The 19,072-nt window shown below is 39.9% G+C and overlaps 1 protein-coding gene across 2 annotated transcripts in view; it reads right to left on the bottom strand.

Annotated features, from left to right (window-relative positions):
- PRKD3 (protein kinase D3) overlaps positions 1–15,903 on the bottom strand; it is a 105,479-nt gene extending 89,576 nt beyond the window's left edge. Inside the window, exons 1-2 of one of the 2 annotated variants that reach the window (XM_049870608.1) lie at positions 15,728–15,903; positions 5,642–6,584 (exon numbers count right to left, since the gene is read on the bottom strand). In XM_049870608.1, the coding sequence (XP_049726565.1) occupies positions 5,642–5,929 (288 nt within the window). In that variant the 5' untranslated portion in view covers positions 5,930–6,584; positions 15,728–15,903. Of the gene's footprint in view, positions 1–5,641; positions 6,585–15,727 lie in introns of those variants that run through there. The other variant, XM_049870609.1, reaches the window with a different exon arrangement.
- Positions 15,904–19,072: the final 3,169 nt, after the last annotated feature.

Below are 19,072 nucleotides of genomic sequence, written 5' to 3'. Positions count from 1 at the left end.
TTCCAACACAGATTTTTTGTTCTTCTGGCAGTCCGTGGTATATTCAACATTCTTCGCCAACCCCATAATTCAAAAGCATCATAATTCCTCTTTGGTCTTCCTTTTCATTGTCCAGCTTTTACATGCATATGAGGTGACTGAAAATACCTTGGCCAGGCACACCTAGTTCTCAAATTAACATCTTTGCTTTTGAACAGTTTAAAGAGGTCTTTTATAGCAGATTTGCCCAATGCAATACATCATTTGATTTCCGGACTGCTGCTTCCACGGACACTGATTGTGAATCCAAGTAAAATGAAATCCTTAACAATTTCAATCTTTTCTCCATTTATTATGATGTTGCTCACCGGTCCAACTGTGAGAATTTTTGTTTTCTTTATGTTGAGGTGTAATCCATACAGCAGTAAGTGTTTTAAGTCCTCTTCACTTTCAGCAACCAAGGTTGTGTCATTTGCCTACTGCAGGCTGTTAATGAGTCTTCCTCCAATCCTGATATTGCATTCCTCTTCATACAGTCCAGCTTCTGGAATTATTTGCTCAGCATACAGGTTGAGGAAGTATGGTGAAAGAATACAACCCTGATGCACACCTTTTGTGATTTTAAACCATGCACAATCCCCTTGTTCTGTTCAAATGACTGCCTCTTGATTTACGTACATGTTCTGCTCCAGCACCATTAAGTGTTTTGGAATTCTCATTCTTTGCAATGTTATCCATAATTTGTTATGATTCACACAGTCAAAAGCCTCTGCATAGCCAATAAAACACAGGTGAACATCTTTCTGGTACTCTTTGCCTTCAGCTAAGATCCATCTGACATCAGCAATGATATCCTTCATTCCACGTCCTCTCCAGTTCCCTGTCAATATATTGCTGCAATCGCTTTTGAATTATCTTCAACAAAATTATGATTTTTGAATAACACCTTTCTTGAGAGGTTCAAAATAATTTCCACATACCATACAACTATTTCACAGCATCAAGAGTTAAACTGGATGTGTACAGAAAGGCATATGTGAGCACATATACAGGCATATCTGTGGGCTTATCTATATACAGATTTGTGTGAGCTTCATATATATCCACATATATAACACACCACATAGGAGGTACAGTTACGGAGCCTTCCTAGACATAGCCTAACAACTCACAGGATTACTTTACTGGGTTAGAAGGCTTGGGACCATAGTCTCTAGGGACAACTCAGTCAACTGGCATAACACAGTTCACAAAAGTAATGTTCTGCACCTAGACCGGTGAGTAGCATCTGGGGTCTTAAAAGCTTGTGATCAGCCATCTAAGATATAAGTATTGGTCTCTACTCATATGGAGCAAAAGAGAATGAAGGAATCACAGGCTCAAAGAAGAAACTAGTTGACGAAACTAATAGCCCACACTAACCATAGCCTTCTCTAACCTGAGACTGTAAGAACTACATGGTGTCCGGCTACTACTACCGACCATTCTGACCAGGGACACAATGGAAGGTCCTGGATTGAATGGGAGAAAAATACAGAGCACAAATTCCTAAAAAAGGCCAGACTTACTGGACTGATAGACTAGAGGGACAAGTGAGACTATCACCCTAAAATAACCTTTGAACTTGGATTTGAAGCTATTTCCGTAAGTCATTATTATCGGTTAAATTGTATCCTCCCAAAATGTGTGTCAACTTGGCTAAGGCATGATTCTCAGTACTGTGTGGCTGTCCTCCATTTTATGGTCTGATGTAATAATCCTATGTGTTGTAAACCCTAACCTCTATGATGTTATCAGGGCAGAATTAGAGGCAGTTATGTTAATCACGCAGGACTCAACCTACAGGATTAGGTTGTATCTTGAGTCAATCTCTTTTGAGCAGAGAGGAGAGGTACCTCCTTTCACCAAGAAAGAAGAGTTGGTAGCAAAGTGTGTCCTTTGGACCCAGGATCCCTGTGCTGAGAAGCTCCTAGACCAGGCAAAGATTAACGACAAGGGTCTTCCCCCACAGCCATCAGAGAGAGAAAGCCTTCCCCTAGAGCTGGTGTCGGGGCCTTGGTGGTGCAGTGGCTAAGCATATGGCTGCTAACCAAAAGGTCAGCAGTTCGAATCCACCAGCCACTCCACGGAAACTATATGTGGCAGTTCTACTCTGTCTTAAAGGGTTACTATGAGTTGGAACCGACTCGACAGCACCTAATGACAACAACAGAGCTGGCGTCCTGAATTTGAACTTCTAACCTCCCAAACTATATGAGAATAAATTTGTTTGTTAAAGCCATCCACCTGTGGTATTATAGCAGCACTAGATACCTAAGACATTACCTTTCAATCAAATAATAGACTGACTTATAAAATAACCAATATTACCTGTGAGCAATGTGCTCACTTATCATTAACTACGTGAGACTAAACAGCCAGTATTTACCCAAAAGCAAAGGCAAGAAGGCAAGGAGGGGAAGGAAAAGTAGATCAATGGAAACAGAACAAACAGAATGAAATAATGAGAATGCTGACACACTGTAAAAATTGTAACCAATAAAAAAAAGCATGGAACAATTCATATAAAAGTTGTTAAAGGGGAACCTAATTTGCTGTGTAAACTTTCACATAAAAAATAATAAAACATTAGTTAAAAAAAAAGTTAAACTGGAGTTGTATATGTGTGAGTAATTACAGCGGCTGACTTGTAAGCAAGCTGTCCAAGACAGAAGAGTTAACAAGAAAAGAACTTCTGAAGTGATTTTTACAACTCCAAGATGACTAAGGGATTCAAGAGGCTTCTCTGTGGTTAAATTCCAGAGTTTAACCTGGTTCCTTAAGATTTATTTCATCAGGACCTGGATCAGGCCATCCCTCGAGGTTCTTTTCTCCTTTGTTTCTAGCAGTGAATTCTCACAGCCAGAATTTCATAATAGAAATCATCCCAACTTGTTTGATACAGAAACTGATTCAGAGAAGTGAAGTCACTTTCCCAAAGTACAGTAAATACACAGTAAATAAATAATAGAGCTGACCGCAGCAGTCAAGAGCTCGGCTGCTAAACAACAGGTCGGCAGTTCGAGTCCACCAGCCACTCCTTGGAAACCCTATGGGGCAGTTTTACCGTCCTATAGTGTTGCTGGAAACCCTGGTGGCGTAGTGGTTAAGGGCTATGGCTGCTAACCAAAAGGCTGGCAGTTCAAATCCACCAGGAGCTTCTTGGAAACCCTGTGGGGCAGTTCTACTCTGTCCCATAGGGTCATTATGAGTCGGAATTGACTCAATGGCAGCGGGTTTTCGTTTTTTATAGTGTTGCTATGAGTCAGAATTGACTCAATGGCAATGGGTTTGGTTTCTGACCTAGCTTCTAGCTCAATACTCTTTCATTACACGTAACAGTTAGGATTCTAGCCCATGTCGCAAAAAATACATTCCCATATCACTATAATACTGAGTCAAATTCAGTCCACTATGACATTCGTTTTATGCTGGCTATATTAATAATCAATAATTCTGTTTTATATTATATAAGATTTATCCTGAATTATCCTTTTTATTTATATCCCTATTTATTTCAGGGCTTTGAACTGGTTCAATCACAGCTGAGAAAGCGACACTGGAACAGACCTAAATTTTAAAAATTTGGGTGAACTGGAAACATAGCTGGAAAGGGAAAAATTATGGGTCAAAGCCATGCTAGAAGCTTAATCTCCCTCTTAGAAAACAAGGGCAGTGCACACATTGCATAGCAACCAAATCTCTTGCCTGTCAAATTTTGAGCAGAGTCAGAAACAGCAGTGTCCCACTCAAAGACGGTAGCCAACTGGGCTGCTTTGAATGTGTGTTGCTCTCCTCAGTTTTGGCAATAATCCAGTCTCACACATCAGGATCCTAAAAGGACATCCTCCGAGTCTCCCATTTCAGGGCTTCGACCTGTAACTTTTCCTGTTCTCATCATGGTTCTGGATCGCCCAAATTTTAAAAATTCGGATCTGTTCCAGTTTTGCTTTATTGGGCGTGACAACCAGTTCGAACCAGTTTGAAACCCTCATTTATTTCCTTGCCATCACTCTAACTGTTCATAGGTTATGATTTGGAATCCAGTTCCCATCTACTTCTCATATCTACATAAATGATGAATTATTCTACTGGTTCTAGAAAAATCCAGCAGAAAATCAGTATGCCTCTCCACAAATATAAGAACTAAATGAAATTTCCAAAGATTGAGAACTGAGCAACGTATCACATTTTTACACAAATAACATGTGCATTCTATGTTTGCCAACCCATACTGGCATTTATGAAAATATCTCATGGGGGAGGGTGCGGTTGGCAAACAAACATAGAAGGCGTGCATTATTTGTGTAAAATATGGTACCAAAACCAAACCAAACCCAATGCTGTCAGTCGATTTCGACTCATAGCAACCCTATAGGACACAGTAGAACTGCCCCGTGGAGTTTCCAAGGAGCGCCTGGCGGATTCGAACTGCTGACCTTTTGGTTAGCAGCTATAGCACTTAACCACTGCGCCACCAGGGTTTCCAAAATATGGTAGATAGATGCCACCAAAACATGGTTTATGACTTTTTATGATTTCAGGTTGAGAGAAAACATTACATTTATGTTATAACTTAACATTAAGTTAAAATTTTAAATTTAAATGAAAAATTAACAGTCTAGTTACAAAAATATTTGTGCAAACCTCTGTGATAATTCAATGAAAGGGAAATGAAAAGCAAAGATACTGAGCGATACATAAATGATTCTACAGATCTACAAATGGAAAGTTAATCTTACTTTAGCCCACATTTAAACAAATCATGGCTAAAACACAGAAGACACAGACCATTTTCAGAAATCACAAACCATTTTTGGATTGCTAATTACTTCTACATCAGAAGATAAAGACAAACCATATAAGGTCTGATAACTGAAACAATAAGATGAGTAGACTGAATCCCAATGACAGATAATTTTTACAAAGTATACTATTTTGTGTGTTTGAAACATATGCTTAGCTCATTAAGGATAAAATGTAACCAAGTCACACAGCCTGTATAGTTTCAGGGTAAAACAGACAACTTACCAGTTCGTTCATCAAATCAAAATTATTAAACACATTTAAAAGGCAGTGTGTGTGATCCTACTAAATGATGAATGTGGAACATCTCTGAAAAACAAAATCAGGATCTAAAGGGTGAGAAGAGGGTATAAAGAGGGCAGAACACAGGGAAACTAAAAAGAACAATGCGTGAACCTGGGACTCAGCTTCTCTGTGTCCCACCCTTTCTGAAAGTCATCTCTATGCCTTGCTCCCTCTCTCTAGCTCCTGAGTATTTTCTCTGAAAACAAATGAGGTTTCTTTTGTTCCCTTGACTTTATTCAGATTTTCATGTTCTTAAAGAGAAAAACAGTATAAGCAGCATTTTTAAAGTTATTACCTACAGAAAAGTGAAATCAAATTTGAATCTGGGATACAGGTTCCAATTACCAGAATTTGCAGTTTCATACTTTAAGATATTAGTCTATCAAGACTCTTCCAAAAATGCTCAGAATCAGGGCATAAATTATCGATTGAGCCAAATGTGTTAACTAACTCCTGCATGTGTTATTTAAAGAGAAGCATTATAAACAATATTAATGAGAAAACCTATCAACATAAATATCACATACAGTACCTTCTGATAAACAACGGAGCACACAAGATCCTTGACAGCAGATAAAGACAGTTCCTGGGCTTCAATGGTAACGTTCTCCCGCGTAAGGCCAATTTGCAGCAGAAATGAAATTGTGTGCACTGAGCCCCTGGAGTTGGTGAGTGACTGTGCACTGAAGCTTCCATTGGACAGTCGGGCAGAGAGTCCAGTCTTAGGACTTGAACATGGAGAAGGAGTTGGAAGCACAGCAGGAAGAGTTGCAGGTAACACAGACTTCTGGGCTGATGGAGGGGAATTGTTTGCGGACATCTGCCTTTCTTTAATCTTTTAAAATAGTTATAAATTTTTAAAAAATGGTTATGAAGAAGCTTTTAAAATCACAGTGATAAAAAAGTGACTGCACTTTTGGAAACAGTTAAAAGCTTCTTTACTTCCTCTTTTAAATCTGTCATGCCAACGACTGTAAGTTCTACAACTATGAGCTGGATACACAAGAGCTCCTATTTCCCTTAATAAAAAGAGTCCCATCAAAAAAGAGCCTTGTGTTTAGGACCACAATCAAGATTTTGAAAGGATTTAACATCACTGAGTTATCTTAATCAGGAACGAGTTGACTGCTTATTTACTAAGCATCTTCATCTATTTTCTTCTAATTCCGTTCTTGTCTCTCTCCTTTATTTTCATAAAATACATATTCAGTAAAAGTTGCTTTTCTCTCAAGATGAAATTCTCTTGGTTTTAAAAATAATAAGCATATAAGATTAATCTATTTAGTTCTTATTCTTTAGTTCACTGATTTGATGGGACACCTTCTCAAATGTCCATATCTTAAATCACCTTCTCGAATGTTCTCATTTTCATTTTGGGATATAAATTTTTCTATGATGAAGTCCAAAGATTTTAAATGTTCATTTGATGAATGGGCCCATTGAGAAAAGTTGATGCTTTCTGAAATGTAGTCAGCCTGGAAGGAATTTTTAAAACACTGTTAATATTTTACAGTAACTGGACGTTATTTTTAAAATGTAACATTCTCTATAAAATTTTTAAAGATAGTTTTTGGTCTTATTATGATGTTTATAATTTACCAGTAAATCCTAACTGGTAAACATTTTCTGTCAAGCTATCAGGGCCATTTTTGACCACTGCTATACTTTCAGGGAGACTCTTGCTCAAAAAAATACCCCTATCACCCTTCACTAATACCTGAAACTTGAAGATCAAATACTTTTATATGCAACTAAGTGATGACAAAAATAGACAAAAACAGAAAAGATAAAACAAGGCCATTTTCATAGAAATAAAATATGTACTACCCAGTCACACGCAAGATGTATAAAACTTTCCTAATGCAGAAAAAAGTATTTTTTTTTTATATTTAAAGCCTAATTTGTCCAAAACACGACTCCTGACTTACTTGCTTTGTTGACAAATTCCTTTCAGAAGGAGGAGGGAATATAATGGACACAGTTATCTGACCAGCAAAAACTATGAAAGCTGACATACTTATGACAGCAACATAGGAAAAAGTGACCTCACTATAAAGGATTTCTAACAGTAAGAGAACACTTGGCACACTTAAATATGTGTCATAGTTTTCAGGAAAATAAAGTTCAAAATGCAAGAAAAAAAAAAAGTAGGACCCAAGTAAGGTAAGTAAAACAGCTCCCAGGAGACAGCTCCTTCTAAACTTCTTCCGTTAATAATTCCACTGAGGAAAAAGAGAATGAAGCATCCAGTGTGGCTGCAGAATCACCTCTGGAGAGTGGTCACTGGGGACCAAGTCAGACAGGATGAACATAACAGAGGAGCGTAACACAGACACTGTTAGGGATGGGAAGCTAAGAATAAACCAAGGCTTAAGAAAAAATGTTCAAAGCTAACAAAAGAAATTTTAGCAAATTAAAATCAATGACTATCTCACCTTACACCGTAGAGCACTTGACAGCTTATAAACGTTTGACATACTTTACTTCACGATGCCTCTTTGAAAGTTGACCAAGTAAACATCATTCTTGCAGATGAAAACACTGAACCACAAGAAACTAAAGCGACCTGTCCAGCGTCACATGGCTATTATGGGGTGCAGTGGGAATTAGAACTCAGCTCTCAAGCTTTTTAACTAGTCCTATCTCCATAATAACATACGATTTCTCAAAGAGAACAAAGAACTGAGAGAATCGCTGCTCAGAGAGGGTGTTGTTAAGGCTCAGAGACCACAAAGAAAAGGCAAAATTGTTTAACTTGTATTTTGCTTATTTTCTCCAAGGCAGAAAAGCACTGAGAACTGAAACCCAAGCCTGATGACTAAGAAGGACTAAAACAACTTCATGCCAGTTAGATCTTTACAATGCTGCCGCCTATAATCTTGGAGAAAGAGCTCAAAAGAGAGAAGTAATCATGGTCTGCCTCAGGGTTGCTTTAAGTCTTTCAGGTTTGGAGGAGCAGGGAAGCATATTTCAGAAATTACACACATACAAACTTAATATAAATTGTCAGCCAAATCTGAGAATAGGTTACAAAGCAAATGGTTTGTGAATAGCTAGAAAAGAATATAACGATCACTAGCAAGTAACAACAAGTCAACCATATTAACATCTTGGGAAAGACTGTTAGACTTCTTAGATGGAGGATATAATAGCAGTAATAATAATAATTTACATTAATTGAGTTCTTACTATCTGCCTGATGCTGTTCTGGGTACTTTACATGCATAACCTCATTTAATCCTCACATCAACCCATTTTATATTTGAGAAAACAGAGGTTTAAAGATTAAAGTACTTGCCTAAGATCACACAAATAGCAAAGCCAAAAAAAAAAAAACATATATATTCTGGTTAAAAAGGTATTTATGACGGTTTTCCATGTTATCTGCGAATATGCTGCCTGAGTGTGAGTTGGATGTTAGTGAGGTTGGGTAAGTTTGCTGCTCTATGTCAATTTAGATGAGACAAATCCCTACATGAGTGTCTTAGAACTGTCCCTGGTTCTATATTGTTTGGGTTTTTTGTTTTGTTTTGTTTTGGTCAATTATTTCACTGTGGTAAAATATACATCACAAAAGCGCTGCTGTTTCAATCAGTCTTAGGTGTACACTTAAGCGACATTAATTACATTCACCATGTTGTACAATCGTCCATCACTACTATCCATCTCCAAAAATTCTTGTTAAATATATTCCATATATTTGACATATTTCAAATGTCAAATGTATACTTAAAACAGAAAAGGCCTTAAGCAATAGCCCTATATTGTTTTCAATTACTCATGAGATGTTAAAGACACAGAAGACATGGTTATAAAATCCTCCAAGTACACAAGTCTGGGAGAAATAAACTAAAATTAAATTTAACGAAGTAAGTGTAAAAGCTTTGCTTTTAGTTTCAAAAAGTCAAACGTGCAATGCAGAAATGGGGAAATGATGGCTTGGAAGCTGCTCATGTGAGAAGGGTTATCTAACCCTGAGCTTAATATGAGCAGCTAATAGAATGGGGACTAAAAGAACTAATGCAAACCTAAACCCCCATGACACCAAGAATGCGGCAGTATCAGTCCCTGTACTTGTTCCTAGTCAACCTACATCACTATTATGCTCATTTCTAGTACCTACAATTTTATAGCTATACTCATAAAGAAAAAGAAAAAAAGCATGAATCCAAATAAAAGTGAAAACAATGTCATATGCCAAACATATGCTTAAACACACACACACACACACAACAAGTAGGAGGCAGAATAATGGTCTTCAAATATCTGAAGAGGTGTTAACAGAAGAACTAGCTTTATTCAGTTATCATTCCAGAAGGTATAAATAAAATGAAGGTAAAAGCACTACCAACTCACCTCACAGGTCATTGTAAGGACTGAGCTATGCATGGAAAGTGCTTACAATAAGTGCTCAATAAGTTTTAGCTATTATAGCGATTAGATGAAGAAATTAACAATTAAGCTTTTAACATGCTAAACACTGGAGAGCACTGGTGGTGCAACGGTTAAATGCTCCCCAAAAGACCAGCAGCTTTGGGGAAAGAAAGAACTGGTGATCTGCTGATTCCGACCCATAGCAACTCCATAGGACAAAGAAGTGCCCCATAGGGTTTCCTAGGCTGAACTCTTTCCGAAGAAGATTTACAGGTCTTTTCTCCTGCAGAGCTGTGGCTTCCAACTTAGAAGTGGGCACTTAACCATTGCACCACAAGGGATCCTCCCTTAAAGATTAACCCATTGCTGTTGAGACGATTCCAACTCATTCCGACTCATAGGACAGAGAAGAACTGCCCAATGGGGTCTCAAACCTTTACAGAAGCACATCTTTCTCTCGCGAAGTGGCTGGTGGGTTCAAACCACCAACCTTTTGGTCAGCAGCCGAATGCTTTAACCACTGCACCACCATGGCTCTCCATAAAGATCACAGCCTAGGAAATCCCATGAGGCAGTTCTACTCTGTCATATAGGGTCATTATGAGTTGAAGTCAACTAGACAGCATACAACAACAAACAACAACATGCTAAACACTACCAACGAGATATGATGCTTCATTAAATCTCTGCGAAGACCCTAGGAAATTTATTAAACTCCATTTTACAGAAAAGAAACCAGACTTTCAGAGAAGTTACGCTTGCCCAAGATTACACAGCTAATAAGCGATGGAACTGGGATTCATGCTAAGGTTCCCCTGACTCCAAAGCCCATGTTCTTTCCTCCATTTCATTACACCTGCAACAACTTAACAATGGAGCAGGTTGCCTCATAAGATAATGAGCTTCCTAACATAACTGACTAGTTTTTAAGACCTTAACAATTTTCATAACAAAGTAGTAAAATGCCAATGAATTATACTGCAAGCAAGTACTTTGAAATACAATACCACCAATCGCCACAAAGTCAATTCCAACTTATAGCAAACCCATGTGTGTCAGGGTAGAACTGTGCTCCACAGGGTTTTCAGTGGCTGACTTTTTGAAAGTAGACTGCCAGGCCTTTCTTCTGAGGTGCTTCTGGGCGGACTCAAACCTCCAAACTTTCGATTAGCAGCTCAGTGCGTTAACCATTTGCACTACCCAGGGACTCCTCAAAACATTAAAAAAAAAAAAAAAAAAAAAAACCACTGCTATCAAGTCAATTCTGACTCATAGCAACCGTACAGGACAGAGTAGAACTGCACCATAGGGTTTCCAGCGAGCAGCTGGGTGGGTTCACACTGCTGACCTTTTGGTTGGCAGCCATAGCTCTTAACCACTGTATCACTAGGGCTCTGTTAAACAACAGTAATTTATTTTTGGTGGCTTTTTTCCCACTAAATCTTTATTGTACCTGTTAATCTTAGCCAAATAACAGTAATTGTCTAATAATACCACTAATTTATCAGAACTATTGATAACTATTCATAAAAAACTATATATATAAATGCTATAATTTTGTATACAAATGATTTCTATAAATTTCACTATGAATATAGAAGAAGACTATGTGGGCTGTCATATTAGCTTCTACCCACTTGCCCCACTCCCTGTGTTGCATCTGTAAAACCTCAAATTGTCTATCTGTAGAACATACAAAATATTAAGTCTAAATTTCAAAAAAATCTAAGAATTCTAACTTATATGAATTTTGGTATACTGCTTAATTTTTTGCCTTTATGCTTAAAATGAGAAAACAGACAACAGTACACATTATTCATTTATGAATAGTATATCCAGTAGAGATGTTTATTTCTAACAGCTATGAGAGTCTCTAAACAATGGCCACACTGTCTAGTCGGCAAGTATACCATGTTTGGAACATCTTAACTCTTCTTTGGGGAGTTGTATGTCATATCCCATTCATTGCTGAATAGAATCAAAAGATAGCATTTTAATGGTATCTTAAGCCCAACCTGCTCTGTTAGCATGGACGAGGTAAAACAAATGCCTCGTAGGTTAGAGGACTTATCTGTGCGTTACTTCTTGGCAACATCACCAGGTACAAGTTGATCTCCCTCCTTCCTCCACAGTCCCCCTTCACACAAACTTTATCTTATATCTTAGCAAAGCCTCTTGGAAAAGCTCTAAGAACAGCATTTTCATTCAACAGATACTTACTGAGTGCCTACTATTTGCTGGACTACTACAAAACACACTGGGGTTACATAGCAGTGGCCACACAGACGTGGCCCCTGACCGCTCTAGAGTTCACATCGCACTGTGAGTTAAAGACACTAAATGTTCACATAAATAGCTAACTATAAACTATAAAAAATGATATGTCAGAGTATACTAAAAAAACAGTTGCTGGTGAGCTGATTTTGACTCATGGCAACTCCATGCTGTCAGACTAGAACTGCTCCATAGGGTTTTCAATGGCTGATTTTTTTCGGAAGTAGGTCTCCAGGCTTTTCTTTCTAGGAACCTCTGGATGGACTTGAACCACCAACCTCTCTAGTGCGTTAACCTGTTAACCATTTGCACCACCTAAGGACTATGACAGAGTATACCTACTGCCGCTGAGTTGATTCCAACTCACAGTGACCCTGGGACAGAGAAGAACCGCCCCATAGGGTTTCCTAGGAGAGGCAGATGGATTCGAACTACAGACCTTCTTCTTAGTAGATGAGCTCTTAACCACTGTACCACCAGAGATTCTGTTGACAGAGTATACTAAACAAAAAAACCAAACCTGCCACTGTAGAGTCTCACAGCAATCTTACAGGATAGAGCAAAACTGCCCCATACGGTTTCCAAGGCTGTAAATCTTCATGAAAACATTGTCATATCTTTCTCCCACAGAACAGCTGGTGGGTTCGAATTGCCAACCTTTCTGTTAGCAGCCACATGCTTAACCACTGCGCTATCACCACCAACCAAAACCTCCTGCCGTCGAGTCGATTCTGACTCATAGCGACCCTATAGGACAGAGTAGAACTGCCCCACAGAGTTTCCAAGGGACACCTGGCAGATTAGAACTGCCAGCCTCTTGGTTACAGCTGTCGCACTTAAGCACTACACCACCAGGGTTTCTGTGGCACCGGTATATGGTATAATAAAAAAAACAGACCCACCGCCGTCAAGTTGATTCTGACTCACAGTAACCCAAAGGACAAAGGATAACCACCTGCCTCACAGGGTTTCTGAGGAGCGACTGATGGATTCAAACCGCCGACGTTTTCGTTAGCAGCCAAGCTCTTAATGACTACGCCACCAAGGACTTAATTTCAACTAGGGTCTCAGGAAAGATTCTTTTAAGGAGGTGATATTTAAGCTGAGACCTAAAGAGTAAGTAAACACTGGGGAAGCAGAGAAAGAGGGGAAGAGGATTCCAGGAAGACAAAACATATCCAGTCATTAAATATTTTAAAAGGAAGCTCATTACTTAGTGGAGTCAGTTTACTTTTTTATACTCAGTAAAAGTGAAGAAGGAAAATGCTTTTCCTATTGATGACACCATAATAGTTACCGTGACTACAAACCGGTAATGGGTTTTCTAGGTTCAATTCAGTTTTGTGTGCTGGGAATGCTAAAGAAATAGAGGGGTTTTTTTCCTCCTGATTTTATATGTATTCTTTTAGCATGTAATGTGGCTTAATGTCCATGTTTTGTCTTGATTTTGCTTAATAATTCTGATGATGCTTTTAATTGTCAAAACAAGTAACTTTGTTGATTTTAAAAAGTACAGTTTGTAGTAATCCCTACATCTATTTATATATTTTCATAAATATGGCTATTACCTTGTACTAATTTAATACTTTTCCCCCTAAGAGCTTAGCATTTGACCATCAGATCGCTACTTGTTTCCTCTAAAATTCTGCTCATCTGGACCAGGTGCATTTGACTCTCAGTCCTTCTGCTGGGAAGAGTATACAGAGGGCACGTCATGTGCGCCCTCTGCTCCGACACGGCAAAGTTTATCCAGTACCAGTAAGAGGATTACAAACTGCCAATGCTCCATGAATCTAGTACAGTGGGCTTGATGTCTCTTCATTACCTCTCTGTACCAGTAGTGTCTGAGAAATCTGATTGCCTATGAGCCAACGAGCAATTTCTCACATACTACCACTATGTTTTTTTTTTTTACCACTATAAAACTAACCACACAAGTAAACTTTTTTCTACACTGAAATTAAAATAAAAACATCTCCTAAATACATTATGTCAATTTTTTTCACTAACAAGACAACTGCTCCAGAGGCACACACATAATAAGTTTAATTGGAATTATATAATTGGAATCTATTAGTAGCACAGAATGTTGTGAATTCTAAGCACGATTATTATTAAATCAAATTAAAACTGCACTAGCAAATAACTTCTCCATACATCAAGTTCTGGAGAAGCGACTTCTTTTAAAAATGAGCAATTAACTCCGAATATGTTTTTTTTTATGTTAATAGTGTTACCAACCTTGGAATGTCTTTTTAAGAGAGAACAAAATTTCCCCTTAAAAAAGTGCACTTAAATGACCACCTATTCGTTTTTTTTTTTCTTTCCTGTATGAAGTGTTTTCAGTTCTTACATAACTTAAAAAATTAATATACAAAACCTTCATTTAAGGTCTCGGTGTGTGTATGGGGGCGGGGTTAAAAACAACCCACTAACAGAAAGAACTTTCTATTTTAAAGGGATTATCTGATGAAACTGAAAGCTTATGTAGTGAAAAGCTGATTTAGTTAAAAAATTCACTACTATCCGGGGCCCTTAACAATTAATTTTAAGATAGAAACTGGATAACATTCTTGAATCTGAGTCATTCTGAAATCTGAAACGCTGTATAGCAATGTATAGGACTTAGGCTGGAAACCGGCTTGTTAATGTTAAATAGGAATACTCCAAGCTCATCTGATCAGGCCCACCACATTCATATTACTACCTACTAGGTAAAACCTACCATGAAAGTTTCTGTGACTTATTTAAAAAACTACTTTGACTAAACCTGTAACTTCGTTTTGCCTTAATTTCCATGCTTGATCTCAATTCATATTCTAAAAGAGGGTGGGAGGAAGGATTCCTTTATTAAAGTAAAACTGGCATAAACTTATCTTGAAGTTTATAGAACCCTTCAGCAGCAAATCCATAGGCATTCACTGCTCTCACCTGCATCAGAAATTTATAAGCTTCATATAAGCAAAATAAGCTCCCAAAATATAAGACAGAATTGCAACATCAAGTACAAAGTCAAAGCAGTTTAAGAGTAATAAAATAACATTTCCTGGGGTACAAATGAAGACATTCTAAAAAGTTGTTTCGTTGGTGGCTACAGCTCATAAAAGCTGTGTTAAAGGCTAAGTTCAGGGTGTAACTTATCCTTCCTAACCAAAGATGACACCGATACTCTTATTTCCTGTGGGGATGGGTGTGGTTGAAGACACAGTTACATTCATGCCATCAATCTAAGTGTGGAAAAGTCTGCAGGTCGCACACATGCCCGTCGCTTGATTTATATCCGAGCCTGCAGACGCCAAGGCCTGTGCTTCAGGTTGTGGCTGACTTCAAATAAAATATCCAACAGGCAATCGAATAGTGTGTGGTTCTTTTTATTACTAAAGGAACAGTCGCACTCCTCAGCGTTTCATCTTAAGAAACGCTCCGGGGGCGAGAACAAACTCGGAGCAGACGCTGCAACTTGCACATCTAAAAACACTGTCAGGAAACGGGCGGGGGCTTCCAGTCTCCAAACACCGTTTGCTCGCCCCTTCGCATCGTGAAGTGACTAAGAGGCAAGGAAAAGGCTCCTCCAAAAGGCGGCGTGTGAGCGCCGAGGGGCCGGCGTTGGGCGCTAGTTTGGGGCTCCGGGAACAGATCACCGCCCTAGCGTCCGGCGGCGCTGGGTACCGCGAAGCGCACATCCAAGTTGGCCTCGGCGCGGACGCCGGAACTTGGCCCCGTCGACCCGCCTCGCCGGCGCCCAGTTCCCCGCCGCCCACCGCGCGCTCCGCCAGCTTCCCGCCCAGCCCCGCGGCCGCGCCCGGCTGCGCGGGTCCCGTCCGGCCGCCGCCGCCGCGTGCGGGCGGTGGGGGAGGGGCGCGCGAGGCGCCCGCCGCCGCCTCAGCCCGACGGGCCGGGAGAACAAAGCGGCGGCGCGGGCGCTAACTTTTTCCGTGCCTGTTCCCCGCTCCCTGAGGCGACTACTTACAGAGGCGGGCTCGGCTAGTCGTGAGAAACTCCGCGCCCGCCAGCGCCGGGGTCCTGGACGAGGCGCCAGCGAGGCTTCACGCGCCTCGCAGGATCCCGCCCGCTGCCGGCCGCCGGGGCCCCTTCCTCCCTCCCCGTCCCGTCCTGCGGCCGGAGGGCGGGGGGCCGGGGCGCGCGGGGCGGGGGCGCGCGCGGGGCGGGGGCGCGCGGCCGGCGCGGGGGCTGCCGGGAGCTGTAGTTCCCTGGCAGGCTCCGACCCGGGTGGTGGCCACGCGGAGATGTCAGTCACTCTCTACACCGCAAAGGGGCTTCGGGTTTGCCCTGCGCCCTCCGAGGTCCGCACGCAGGGAAGTGGGACACCCGCGTGGCGCGGGCGCTGCTGCAGACACGGCCGCGTATTTATACTAGTTACAGTTACTGTATTTGACATCCGTTGTTGCTGCTGAACTGCCCTTTCCTCTTTTATCGCCCGCTGTGATGGAGGTGGTGGTGGCAAGGGGGCAAGAGGTGAAAACTCGGACAGAGGACTTGTAAAATGTCCAGAGCAAAGGGCTGTTTCCACAGTGAGATGTCTTCTTGCTCTTTCATTTCCTTCCCTCCTGATTAACCTCTAGGTAGCCCGCAGCCCCTGGCGCTGAAGTCCCTGGCCTTCTGCAACAAAGAAGATACAACCAGAACCAAAAAAAAAAAAAAAAAAAAATTTTTTTTTCTTTCACTTAAAGCACAGTCCGGGAGGGGTTACTCAATGAGCAAGGCACACAGGGGTTCCATGTGCTTAATTACTAATCTGTAGTGCACGATTACACCTATTTTCAAAACCCATGTGAAACTGTGCACTACAGATTAGAGAGTAAACACAATTAAGCCCGTGCATACCTTGCTTACTGGTTAATCGGACCCTGAGCACAGTAAATGGTATAGCTACTTTCGCTATTTTTTTGTTTCCTACTTCTCCATCTGTAAACTCGGGAGTGTTCTTTACCCCCAAAGTGAAGTGCAGTCAAAGAAATGTCAAATCTAGGTTTCCGTATGCATGGAGACAGTGCGACAATGCTTGGCGGGTGGGGGCTGCGGTGGGAGTCAGAATGAGGATCTAGAGGGAAAACTACACTACATTATAGATGTCTTATGTGAAAGAAAACCCTGAGCAGCTGGCAAGCACAGTCTTCAGAAAGGACATAGATTTCATTATGTCAATATTTTGTCCTAAAAGTATTTAAGTAAAATATATTGAAACAATCAGATGGGTTACAATCAATAATCCACCCACTTCCACGCAGAAGTCAAGGGGGCAGTATCTGAGAATGCATAGAAAAGAAACAGTTCACTGGGCCCTTACTTTTTACACTAAGTCATCAATTTTAATGATGTCCCCTGGATTTAAAGAAATGCCAATTAAGTATTAAAGATGAGGCAAGTAAAAATATGCGTAATGCTGATCTACTCCAGAGCAATTTTTAAAAAGAGAGATATCTGAAACATTCTCAGGAGTCGAAAGCTGCTGTCTTATGTACAATAATATCGGTCTAATTCATATCTAATTGTATTTTATACTTATTCTGCCATTCTTTTACTTTGAAATTGAAAGGAAATTCACTAAAGTTTACTTTCTTTTCTAAAGAACTCTCTTACCTAACTTTTTTTTTTCCCCCTTCCTTCCACTTCCCAACAGACATTTTAGCCCAGTCCCAAATATCCTCTCTCAGCAAAATTCCCAGGACCTTATTGGAGCAGTTTACAGCCAGTCTGACCTCATTGTTGACTTCCATTTTCTCTTGTGGTCCTTAAAGAGACAGAAGTTACTCTTTTAGAAGCAACTTTTCTAAACAAATCAAGCTGCTATTTTATACAAATTTAAGACTTTATATTTATTTATTTCTCTTTCATTGTCACAATTAAAAAAATTAATTTGTTTCCACTTAAGATGAATCTTTCGATAATACATTTAAGCATGCAAATCTTTGGTATCTGTTAATTTTTATTTTACATGAACTACAGTTTCTTCAAAATGTTTCATTCTCACTCCAAAAGCATTATAGGGATAAAGATTAGGTTTAATAAGTAAACGTATTTCCATGTAAGACTTTATCATTGAGAGAAAACAATCGGAATGACCAAGATGGAAGAGAGTTGGTGGAGTTATATGAAAAATTAGGAGCTTACAATCTTCCTTTTACATGACTTTGGTTGCAAATCTTTTTGTCCCATATTTTCAATGTCCCCCCTGTAAATGACATGCAACATAGCCATTCACATGTGTTACCTCATATAAGGAAAGAGGCCAACACTGTCATGACGTGAGATAACAGAGCTACCTGATTCAGAATCCTAACTGCATGGGGAAAATGATTTGTAAGGCCCAGAGGGACAATGATCTGTAAGGGCCACCCAGAGGAAATAGTCATTATTTTAAAACATCAGCTGGGTTTAATTTATAAAATGTGGTTACTGAAAAATTATTTTGTGGTTGTATCTTCTTCTATGACCCTGAAACATAGCTGAACAATTCAGAAAGCATTTGGGTGTTAATATAGAGTTGGTGAAATAGTTATGGGAGGGAAATGTTTTAGGATCTGTTTATTTACCAGCAGAAAAGCACTTGAGATATTTTTCAAACTGTCCTTCCTTATCTTCTACTGCCACTACCCTAGCCCAGACCCTCCTCATTGTACATCTGGATTATTGCAGCAATCTCTTGTTTGGTCTATTTTTAGACTAGCTCATCCTTGGAAATGTCTTCTCTGATTTGCAGTCTGTCAGTCATTTCTCTGTGTTCTGATAGATTTTGATAGATACTTCTCATGTCACTTATCACATTGTATTTTGGATTGAGTGTATATCAGATCCCCCTGTGCTCCTTATGTGCCCCTCCCCCTACTGGTCTTGTAGAAGACCATGCCTTATTTTTATTTATCCATCACTTAGCACAGTGCTCAGTAAATGTTGATTAAATTGGTGAATTTTTCAAATATATCTTCATTATCTTAGTCTGTTGATGTGTGCCACAGAGTTGATTCCAACTCATAGCAACCCTATAGGATAGAGTAGAATGGCCCCATAGGGTTTCCAAGGAGTGGATGGTGGATTTGAACTGCCAACCTTTTGGTTAGCAGACTGAGCTCTTAACCACTTCAACACCTAGTATTCGTAAAACATCACGATAGGTTATGCAATTATTTCCTACCGCCTACCTCACCAGATCCAAATTCCTCTGCTTGGCTAGCAAGGGAATTAATAATATCTCTTTTATTATTCTTTTATCGAACACCGGCTTTAGGCCAGGCACATTCATCCGTCTTTATATAGCTTTTTCTATTTGTTCTACATAAAACTTCTGTATTCTTTG

The sequence above is a fragment of the Elephas maximus genome, chromosome 26 (assembly GCF_024166365.1).
Source record: "Elephas maximus indicus isolate mEleMax1 chromosome 26, mEleMax1 primary haplotype, whole genome shotgun sequence".
Classification (NCBI taxonomy): domain Eukaryota; kingdom Metazoa; phylum Chordata; class Mammalia; order Proboscidea; family Elephantidae; genus Elephas; species Elephas maximus.
The sequence above is the reverse complement of the archived record's forward strand: the minus strand, read 5'-3'. Positions and strand labels throughout refer to the sequence as shown.